This window comes from Aquarana catesbeiana, linkage group LG08 (assembly GCF_042186555.1).
Source record: "Aquarana catesbeiana isolate 2022-GZ linkage group LG08, ASM4218655v1, whole genome shotgun sequence".
NCBI lineage: Eukaryota > Metazoa > Chordata > Amphibia > Anura > Ranidae > Aquarana > Aquarana catesbeiana.
In genome coordinates this window covers 90,326,789-90,338,789 of record NC_133331.1, presented here as the reverse complement: position 1 = coordinate 90,338,789, position 12,001 = coordinate 90,326,789, and the positions used below count along the sequence as shown (strand labels likewise).

At 40.7% G+C, this 12,001-nt stretch overlaps 1 protein-coding gene across 1 annotated transcript in view; it reads right to left on the bottom strand.

Moving 5' to 3' along the window:
- LOC141105917 (arsenite methyltransferase-like) overlaps positions 1 to 12,001 on the bottom strand; it is a 106,459-nt gene that overhangs the window by 47,123 nt on the left and 47,335 nt on the right. Inside the window, exons 3-4 of the mRNA XM_073596125.1 lie at positions 1,562 to 1,689; positions 420 to 570 (exon numbers count right to left, since the gene is read on the bottom strand). Coding sequence (XP_073452226.1) covers positions 420 to 570; positions 1,562 to 1,689 — 279 coding nt within the window. The remainder of the gene's footprint in view (positions 1 to 419; positions 571 to 1,561; positions 1,690 to 12,001) is intronic.

The following is a 12,001-nucleotide window of genomic DNA, read 5'->3' as shown; positions in this document are numbered from 1 at the left end:
GGGAGTGCTAATCTAATAAAAACATCTCTTGACTGCATGGTGAGTTCCCTGTGTCTGCATGCTCTGCCTGCTTGTGTCTGTGTCAGATCTAATTATTGTGTAGCTTTCACCTGCACCAGCACTTAGATGAGAGACCCAGGAATTGTGGGATATGTAACTTCTTCACAGGAAAAAAAAAATTCTCAGATTATAGATAGAGGTCATGCTTTAACTTATGCAGTGTCATGCCGCATGCCTCATGTTTGAACAAAAACAGAAACTTCTGACACCAGAATGTGAAAATTTACTCTACTACAGGCAAAAATATTACATCAAACTACACGATCAATGCACATGTTATAGAGGTGAAAAACAAAAGGTGCAGGTAGGAAGATTTATAATGCCTTTAATGTTTATTTTCTGCTGCCTGCAAAAGGTACCTGCTCGTCGGTCATGTCCAATCCAGTGACATAACCCTGCTGTCCAACTAGCTTACTCAGCATAAAACAGTCTCTCCCGCTCCCACTGCCCAGATCCAGGATCCTGCAGTTCTCCAGACACTCTGGAACTGTGAGGCCACATCCATAATACCTGTGCAATGAAAAACAAAAACATTTTCCAAATACAGGTACAAACCTTTTAAGCTAAATATACATTTCCCCCACCCGCAGGAAAGTTCAGCAAAGGGCATTTGACGCTTTACCATAAAGTGTTCTCACAGTAATACCAACAATAGGGCATCTTCCTCATTTTATTTCATCATACTCCAAGCTTATCATTTCAATTGTATGTTCCCTCTTGTGAATGCTATAATAAAACTACTGATTTTAAGTTTTAAAGTCAGCGCTCTCCCCCAGAGCCATTAGCCCCAAGCTACCATCTGGAAAAAGGTTCGGTTTGGTATTTCTTATTTGACTTATTTAAACAGTCCAATGGAGAACATCTTCACAAAAGCTCACTGGCTTGGTGAGGCAGCTCCCAACAAAACAAATCTCCCTCAAAAATAATGGACTCAAAAATAGACCAAAACAAATGGATTCCAGACCATAAGGTGAAGAAGATAAAGAAGAACTTTAATAGTTCCCAATTCAACCATTAAAAAATAGCTGATGCATTTTGGAGCCATACTGCTCCCCCTTCATCAGGGCCTAGATGATATAATATACACCTGAATATATCTATAACTGCATGGATCTATGTTCAATCAGGTGAAAAAAAGGTCCCCTTTTTGGGCTGCAAGTAACACCATGTGGTTAGTGACAGACTGCCACTAATATAATTCACCATTGATCTTTGCTTCGTACTACTATTACATTTTTTACATACATATATTTTTTTCTCTCTGACCTTCTCTTCTCCATTATGCAGCCTTGTTGCCTCCTCTCCTCTTCTATAATACAGCCTAACTACCTCTAATCTCTTCATCCTCTACATGCCAGTCTTGTTCCTTTTGCTCTCTCTTTCCTAGAACCTGGTCTCACCGCCCCATTATCCCCACTATCTGATCTTGCTGACTTCTAAGCAACCTCTTTTTACAATCTGACATCACCTTTCACTATGAATAAGTTGCGGAACTTCATACCGTGAAGAAATGTCTGCATGAATCTCAATCAATGCCTTTTTTATATGTTCTGGTAAAGGCCTGGAAGAAGCGTCGCAGGCTGAGGTTTTAAGATCCTTTGTGTCAGTCAGTTGCTTCCCATAATAGTCCTGTTATAGAGAAATTCTGTGATCAATAAAAGTTAACCAGGAATGAAGATTATTTTAAAGTGTCACCAAACCCACATCATACAAAACTATCAATAAATGCTGTATTACATTCTGTTCATACTCACTCAGTCACTATGAGATTCTTTTTCTGTATAAAACCTGGTTGATCCTGCTGCTCTCTATCTCCCCCTTCTGTTCATGTCCCCAGTTCAGCTGGGGATTTTGCAGCTGTGGTGGCAACTCTGCACATGCTCAGTTTTCAGCGAGTTTCTATGCTGAGCATTTCCTTCCTATCACATCTGAGCAGACCATGTGACTATAGTCACACATGTGGGCCTATACACAGTGGTAAATAACAGCCCACTCCCTCCCTCCTCCTCCATGCCCACTAACCAGTGTTTACCTAGTTACCTAAACACAAAGGGGGCAGGATATTACATGTAGATTAATGGGGGCTTCCCCTCCCTCTTATTCTAAGACAAAAGCTGGAGTGGCATCATAGAGCCTGTGACTGGTAGAAATCCACCCACACCATGTTATTTCCACAAAATAAAGGTTTCATTTCAAATATATATTTGTATGCCAATTTAAAACAGTTTTTTGATACTATTTATTTATACTCTGGGGGTTATTTACTAAAGGCAAATCCACTTTGCACTACAAGTTTAAACTATAAGTGCAAAGTGCACTTGAAATTGCACTTGAAAGTGCAGTCGCTGTAGATCCGAGGGGGACATGCAAGGAAATTGCACGTGATTGGATAATAAAATCAGCAGAGCTTCCCCTCATTTCAGATCTACCCCTCAGATTTTCAGCGACTGCACTTCCAAGTGCACTTTCAGTGCACTTTCAAGTGCACTTTGCACTTGTAGTTTGCACTTATAGTGCAAAGTGGATTTGCCTTTCGTAAATAACCCCCTCTGTATTCCAAAGGTTGTTTTTTTTGTTTTTTGTTTTTTAACATGTGACCAGCAGCAGAGGACTAGAAGCTCCTCCTGCTTATGTTTCCCTGCAGGCTGGGAAACATCTGGGTCACGTGACAGCTATATATCAATTAGATGTTTTTGTTTTGTTAACATACAGTGCCTTGCAAAAGTATTCACCCCCCTTGGCATTTTTCGTGTTTTGTTGCCTCACAAAAAGGAATTAACATGGATTGTTTGAGGATTTGCATCATTTAATTTACACAACATCCCTACAACTTTGAAGATGTTTTTTTTTTTTATTGTGACGCAAACAACAAATAGGACAAAATAACAGAAAAAGTCAATGTGCATAACTATTCACCCTCCTAAAGTCAATACTTTGTAGAGCCACCTTTTGCGGCTATCACAGCTCCAAGTTGCTTTGGATAAGTCTCTATGAGCTTGCCACATCTTACCACTGGGATTTTTGCCCATTCCTCCTTGCAAAATTGCTCCAGCTCCTTCAAGTTGGATGCTTTGCGCTTGTGAACCACAATCTTTAAGTCTGATGTTGCCTTATGAGTTTATGTGAAATCTCCATTAGCAACTGAGAATATTTGTATATATATATATATATATATATATATATATATATATATATATATATATATATAGTTTTGAATAAGAAATAATAGTAGTGTGTATGTGATATTGTTTCAGTAAAGGGTTAACTTAGCTAGATGTAAATGTATAACAGGCTTTGCCTGGGAAAAGCTAATTCATTTAACAGTTCCGTGTAGTATGCAAGAAGGATGTGCTGTGGAGACGCTATGCTGTTTACCTAGCTTAATATTCAATGGGCCAGGAAGAGATACCATCTGAAGCGTGTATTTGTTACAGGGCCGAATTCATTAGCTCAATAAAGGCCTTTGTATTCCTCTGTGCTAATCAACCATTTATCCATTTCAAAGGGGTGTTTGATAGGATGAGAATATTTCTTTCATCTGTTCAGGAAAGGAGGTTTTGCCCTGGCTAATGCCATGCATAGTTAAGTGCCCCATTCAAGAGAAGGTGACGACCTCTACCTTAATTTCTCTTCAAACAAATTATCACTAACTCGTTACCCCAAGAGGAGGAAGTTGCCCAAACTAGGAGATAGGGTGTAGAGGGCTAACAGAGTACCCAATCAGAGTGGCCCTATTAAAGTCCATGAGAGATGGGCCTATAAGAGTAGTCCCAAAGAGAGTGGTTAGAGAGATGAAAACTGACCTGGGCCCAGGACCATTAATATAGGTAATTATCAGAGCATCTCCCAGCACTTAAAGGTATACCTGCTTGTCATATGTTTGTTTGTTTACTATTTGTATTGTGATGAATATACTCTGCATTCTTGTATTTTAAGCTAATATTTTCTCCCTTGTTTATGACTATAGATATTGTCTGTGTATTAGGTAGACTTTAAACGATAATCTAATAAATGTTATTATATTAAAGCTTTCACTTCTGGTCAAAAGAACTCTTATTTAACCAACCTCATATCGTATGGTTAATAAATCATAAATATACATTTATAAATTTAACACTGACCACAGATTTTATATTGGATTGAGGTCTGGGCTTTGACTAGGCCATTCCAAACACATTTACATGTTTCCCCTAAACCACTCAAGTGTTGCTTTAGCAGTGTGTTTGGAGTCATTGTCCTGCTGGAAGGTGAACCTCCGTCCTAGCCCCAAATCACACACAGAGTGATACAGGTTTTGCTCAAGAATATCCCTGTATTTAGCACCATCCATCTTTCCCTCAACCCTGACCAGTTTCCCAGCCCCGACTGCTGAAAAACATCCGCACAGCAAGAAGCTGCCACTCCATGTTTCACGGTGGGGATGGTGTTTCTTGGGTGATGTGATGTGTTGGGTTTGCTCCAGACATAGCATTTTCTTTGATGGCCAAAAAGTTCAAATTTAGTCTCATCAGACCAGAGCACCTTCCTTCATACATTTTGGGAGTCCTCCACATGCCTTTTTGCAAACTCAAAACGTGCCATTTTGTTTTTTGCTGAAAGTAATGGCTTTCTTCTAGCCACTCTGCCATAAAGCCCAACTCTATGGAGCGTACTGCTTATTGTTGTCCTATGTACAGATACTCCAGTCTCTGCTGTGGAACTCTGCAGCTCCTCCAGGGTTACCTTAGGTCTCTGTGCTGCCTCTCTGATTAATTAACCTTGCCCGGTCTGTGAGTTTTGGCGTGCGGCCGTCTCTTGGCAGGTTTGCTGTTGTGCCATGTTCTTTCCGTTTGGTTATAATAGATTTGATGGTGCTCCTAGGGATCATCAAAGATTTGGATATTTTTTTTATAACCTAACCCTGACTTGTACTTCTCAACAACATTGTCCCTTACTTGTTTGGAGCGTTCCTTGGTCTTCATGGCAGTGTTTGGTTAGTGGTACCTCTTGCTTAGGTGTTGCAGCCTCTGGAGCCTTTCAAAAAGGTGTGTATATGTAATGACAGATCATGTAACACTTAGATTGCACACAGGTGGACATCATTTCACTAATTATGTGACTTCTGAAGGTAATTGGTTGCACCAGAGCTTTTTATGGGCTTCATAACAAAGGGGGTAAATACATATGCACATGCTAAATTATCAGTTTTTTATTTCTGAAAAATAGTTTTATGTATATATTTTTCTAATTTTACTTCACCAACTTAGACTATTGTGTCCTGATCCATCACATATAATTCAGATAAAAAAAAAATTGAACCAAAGGTTGTAATGTAACAAAATAGGTAAAAAGCCAAGGGGGTGAATACTTTTGCAATACACTGTAATTACAGAGCCATTATCCACATACAGAAATAGAAGGGATAATGTAAATTAAACAGTGTGTGTTTAGTATCACTTTAAGACTAATAAACAACCAATATTGTAAACTACATTATGTTTGAGATTTGTGGAAGGCAGCTTTTGCTCACTAATGGTTGGGCACCCAACTGCTTAATTTCTCTTTTTTATTGTCAGACTTACATATGTAATTATTCAAAGATAAAACCTGCAGCAGTTCATACACAATAAGCTAATTTATGTTATCTGAAGTACATGGAACGTTGTGGCTGTATTGAAGTACATATTTACTCATCATGCTCAGATGCAGGCACAGGCCCCTTTACCTTCTTTTTCCATAACTCCCTGGGTTCCTAGACCTGCTCACAGAGGATAATCCTTTGAGGAGCAGTGCCTCAGGGTGCAGTGAATGTTAGTGATATAATTTGTGTTGGTTTTCGGTGCACACTGTTTGTGCCCCTTATCCCCCTTACTATTTGCTCTGACGGTCCTGGTCGCTATTATAGGTTTTCGCAGAGGTTCACTGGAGGAGAAAATATCCCTATATGCGAATTACGCACTATTATACTTGAGTGATACTGGCTCCCTGCAGACTTTGATGGAGACTATTAATAGGTTTGGTGACTTCTCAGGTTTCACCATAAATTGGATTAAATCTATTTTTATGCTCCTTGATCCATTAGACACACCTCTCTGTACGTGTGCAAGGCAGATCCCTATAGCTACCTCCTTTAAATACCTTGGAGTGGTGGTGTGTCCAGAATCCTCCAGATATCTCCAGCTGAATTTAAACCCCCTGTTAAAGAGACAAAAACTAAAAAGTCATAGCTGGTGTAAAGTTCCTCTCTCCGTAGTGTGGAGAATTAATCTAATAAAAAAATGGTTTGGGCCCAAAAGCTCCTATATCATTTCCATAACTCTCCTGTATTGATTTCCCAGTTCAGGGATCTTATCTGGAAGAGACAAAAAGCTTGCATAAGTTTGACCGCTATGCAGTATGGTAAAGATAGGGGAGGACTGGCGGTCCCACAAGCTAAAATGTATTTTCTGAACCCCTCAATTGCTGAACACTGCTACAGTATCTCACAAAAGTGAGTACACCCCTCAAATTTTTTAAATATCTTATTCTATCTTTTCATGTGACAACACCGAAGAAATGACACTTTGCTACAAGGTAAAGTAGTAAGTGTACAGCTTGTATAACAGTGTAAATCTGCTGTCCCCTCAAAATTACTCAACACACAGCTGTTAATGTCTAAACCGCTGGCAACAAAAGTGAGTACACCTCTAAGTGAAAATGTCCAAATTGGGCCCAATTAGCCATTTTCCCTCCCGGTGTCATGTGACTAATTAGTGTTACAAGGTCTCAGGTGTGAATGGGGAGCAGGTGTGTTAAATTTGGTGTTATCGCTCTCACTCTCTCATACTGGTCACTGGAAGTTCAACATGGCACCTCATGGCAAAGAACTCTGAGGATCTAAAAAAAAAAAAAAAAGAATTGTTGCTCTACATAAAGATGGCCTAGGCTATAAGAAGATTGCCAAGACCCTAAAACTGAGCTGCAGCACGGTGGCAAAGACCATACAATGGTTTAACAGTGCAGGTTCCACTCAGAACAGGCCTCGCCATGGTCGACCAAAGAAATTGAGTGCACGTGCTCAGCATCATATCCAGAGGTTGTCTGCCAACATTGCTGCAGAGGTTGAAGGGGTGGGGGGTCAGCCTGTCAGTGCTCAGACCATACGCCGCACACTGCATCAAATTGGTCTGCATTGCTGTCGTCCCAGAAGGAAGCCTCTTCTAAAGATGATGCACAAGAAAGCTCGCAAACATTTTGCTGAAGACAAGCAGACTAAGGACATAGATCACTGGAACCATGTCCTGTGGTCTGATGAGACCAAGACAAACTTATTTGGTTCAGATGGTGTCAAGTGTGTGGTGGCAACCAGGTGAGGAGTACAAAGACAAGTGTGTCTTGCCTACGATCAAGCATGGTGGTGGGAGTGTCATGGTCTGGGGCTGCATAAGTGCTACCGGCACTGGGGAGCTACAGTACATTGAGGGAACCATGAATACAAATAAGTACTGTGACACACTGAAGCAGAACATTATCCCCTCCCTTCGGAGACTGGGCCACAGAGCAGTATTCCAACATGATAATGATCCCAAACACACCTCCAAGATGACCACTGCCTTGTTAAAGAAGCTGAAGGTAAAGGTGATGGACTGGCCAAGCATGTCTGCAGACCTAAACCCTATTGAGCACCTGTTGGGCATCCTCAAACGGAAGGTGGAGGAGTGCAAGGTCTCTGACATCCACCAGCTCCGTGATATTGTCATGGAGGAGTGGAAGAGGACTCCAGTGGCAACCTGTGAAACTCTGGTGAACTCCATGCCCAAGAGGGTTAAGGCAGTGCTGGAAAATAATGGTGGCCACACAAAATATTGACACTTTGGGCTCAATTTGGACATTTTCACTTAGGGGTGTACTCACTTTTGTTGCCAGTGGTTTAGACATTATTGACTGTGTGTTGAGTTATTTTGAGGGGACAGCAAATTTACACTGTTATACAAGCTGTACACTCACTACTTTACATTGTAGCAAAGTGTAATTTCTTCAGTGTTGTCACATGAAAAGATATAATAAAATATTTACAAAAGTGTGAGGGGTATATTCACTTTTGTGAGATACTGTAAATGCTTGATCCCAAGATATTGGGAAAAGGTAGCATGCCCAACATTAGCTGATTGGAAGAAGGAAGTAAACTGCATCATGGAAGCTGAACGCTGGGTGCTACCTACTAAGGCCAGTTGGATCGCTTCCGCGATTCCTGGTCAGGATGGATGTATTATTCTGAAGAGATCCCTGATGGGTAGTAATGCCCCTCCCAGACTGAGCACCTAACTCACTAGTAACTCACTTCCCCTTTTTCGGATTCAGATGTCTTGTGTAGTTTTAGGTGCAGCAGATGCTTCTTTGACAACACCAGATCACGCCTGATTCAGTTCTTAGGTCTTACATCTCAATGTACTTACCCCCTGACTTTCCCTCCCCCCCCCTTCATTGCTTTATTGTTTTGTTAGAGAGAGGTACTAGGTACATTTATTATGAGCTGACAACTCTCTGGATGAGCTTGATGTTTCCTTCCTTTGGGTATGCTCACCCAACGCACAGGTTGGATCTCAATGTGTATGTCTATTGATGTACTTTGTTTGGCCCAGGGGCAAAATCTGGTGTTGCGCATTCCATCCTGTAGATCTACTTTGATGGATAGTATTTGGACTATTGCCTCTTGTTTGTTTCTTCAGTCACCAATATTGACACCTGTACATTTTTTGTTTTACATTATTGCTCTGTATAAAAGTCTCTATAAATAAAGAAAGAAAAAAAAAAAAAAAAAAAAAAATATATATATATATATATATATATATATATATATATATATATATATATATATATATATATATATATATATATTCTGTCTGCCCAGCTCCAGCATCTTGCTGGCTGGGGCCATAAGAACAATATGAATCCTATTGTTCAACTGATTACTATTTCTAATCAGGACTTGCTGGCTATTTCTCAATTGGATTTACCGGGCCTTACCTCCACCTACCCTACTGTTGACCTCTTGCAATGGATATGGAGTGCTTTAAAGGATGCACTGTCTATTCCTGGTTTATTCAAATTTACTTCTTTATGGCACAACCCCAGATACCCAGAGCTCAATAAATTGCAGGGATTCTCCGAATATAGATGGAAGGGCATTTGGTACATTCCTCGGCTGTTCTCTGGTGCTACTCTCAAGGCATATAATCAGCAATGCTCCGAGTTCTCACTGACTCCTAAACAATGTTATAAATATCTGCAGCTCATACATGTGATTCAGACTCAAAAACAGACACTCACTCTCATTGTGTTTAGCTCCCCATTGGTGGCTGAAATAATCCATGCTACTTTCAGCAAAAGTTTGATATCCCTCGTATATTGCTCTCCTCTATTCATTGCCACGCATTGCTGAAGTGCAGAGCACAATGGGCTGCAGATGTAGGGGAAATAGATGGAGATCAGTGGGATATGGCTTTAGATTCAGTCCCCATCTCATATCAGCCTCGCATGAACTCACAACTTTTTATTCTCCACCAAGCTTATCGAACACCTGCTAGACTATTTGATTGGGGTAGAAGAAATACACCCATTTCTCCTAAATATAATGTACACAGAGGCAATTTTATACACATGATCTGGTGTTACCCAAAGCTCACACTGTACTTGACTGAGGTCCTGCACACCATTTCTACTTTTGCCCAAGTTCCTGTTTCTAATGCCGCGTACACACGGTCGGACTTTTCGTCTACAAAAGTCCAACGGACGCTGACGGACTAAAGCTGGCTGGTAATCCGATCGTGTGTGGGCTTCTCCGGACTTTCAACTGACTTTTTTAGCCTCAAATCCGACGGACTTTAGATTTGAAACATGCTTCAAATCTTTACGTCGTAAGTACGACGGACCCCGAAATCCGCTCGTCTGTGTGCTAGTCCGACGGACAAAAACCCATGCTAGGGCAGCTATTGGCTACTGGCTATGAACTTCCTTATTTTAGTCCGGTGTACGTCATCACGTACGAATCCGTCGGACTTTTGTGTGGTCGTGTGTAGGCAAGTCCGTTCGTAAGAAAGTCTGCCGCAAGTCCGCCGAAGGTACGTCGGAAGTCTGTCGGACAGGCTGTCGGACTTTTGTAGACGAAAAGTCCGACCGTGTGTACGCGGCATAACAACTCGTTATTGTGTCTACTAGGGGTGCTAGATACTGAACTAGATCAACTGGGTACTTATATTATGATTACTCGTCTCTTTTATCTAGCCAGAAAATGAGTTGCTAGGTATTGGATGTTCTCTACTACAGTTGTTCTCAACCTTGTTCTCAAGTACCTCCAACAGGCCATGTTTGCAGGTTTTCCTTTATCTTGCACAGCTGCTTTAAATCAGAGTCAATGGCTTGGTATTTTGGATAGCTATTTTATCTAAGAGAAATTCCCAAAACATGGCCTGTTGGGGGTACTTGAGCACAGGGTTGAGAGCCACTGCTCTACTACACCTACTGGAAAGCAGTGGGTAGATTATGTTAACTCCCTCCTACTGAGGGAGCAGCTTACCTACCGCCATTGCAATGCGCTGCTTATATTTGATTTCATATGGCAGAGCTGATTAGACACCCCTGGCCTAGCCCCTCCACAGTTGGTAATGGACAGTTATGAGTACAGATGGTTTCCCTATCAACAGGGTTTAGGTATCTGTACCAGTTGTTTTTTTCTGCTCTGTACCTGATTATGTCCTAAGATTTGACATGGAAAAGAAAAGAAAAACAATTCTTTGTCACTTGCAGAAAACAGCCAATATCCATTTAATTTAAATGCTCCTTTTGTTTTGTTTTGAAATGATTGTTTCCTTTACTATCCGATCTTTGTGAATGCCAAGATGTCTGAAATTACCTAAAATGCTTTATTTGTGTAATCTTTGATATCAATAAAAGAGCTTGGATTAAAAAAAAAAAAGAAGACGCTTAATGGCGCTATCTTTAGAGCGAAACGTGTCTACCTGCTAGTCCCTCACTGTACCTGTACCACCTGTATTTTGGTCTTAATGCTTCACATTTAATAACTGGGATTGTTGGTGTGGTGTGCAGCCATCCAGACTTTTCTTGCTTCACATTGTTCCCTTACAAGCTGGGCTGGCACCTGACTGGAGGAGGCGTGCAGGGATCACAAGAGGTGAACTTACCCAAAGCAGAGGGGTTCATTTACTAAAACTAGAGAGTGCAAAAACTAGTGCAGCTCTGCATAGAAACCAATCAGCTTCCAGTTTTTTTTTTGTCAACACTTAATTGAACAAGCTGAAGTTAGATGCTGATTGGTCACTATGCACAACTACACCAGATTTTGCACTTTCCAGTTTTAGTAATTAAACCCCACTGTTTTAAAAAACTGACAGGCAGACCCGATCGGTCTGCCCATGTGAAAGGGGCTCATATGTCATGATTTCCCAAAGAGATAGCAATCAGTATTAAAGCGGAACCACGCTGAATCTGAGCTCAAAAAACACTGTTTAATTCATTTTTAAAATTAAAAACAAGCTCACCAATCCACCCATGCTTTTTTTTTTTTTGGGTAATAAATAATAACTTTGAAAAACACCCCCTAGCATTTCTGGCCATGGCCATCTTGAGTAAGGGCAGATGATTTATGTAGCATTTACTTTCTGTAATCCATCTGCCCTTAGCTCGGGCATATAGGCAGGAGGGTATTCTTAGGGGAGAAAACCCCTTCTTCCATCCTCGCCTTCTGAAGACTGCTGGTATGTTTGACATCATTTACCTAAGCCTGGAAACCAGGAAGTATGAAGAAATGTAAAACAAAGTTTAAAACAAGTGAATATAATATACCTTCCAATCTATTTGGGAATGCTAACAGCATAATAATTAAAAATAGTCAATGTTGATTGAGAGAGTGAAGTTCTGCTTTAACTGTTTCCTGACTGACCCTAATCTCTCTCTATGCAGTTTG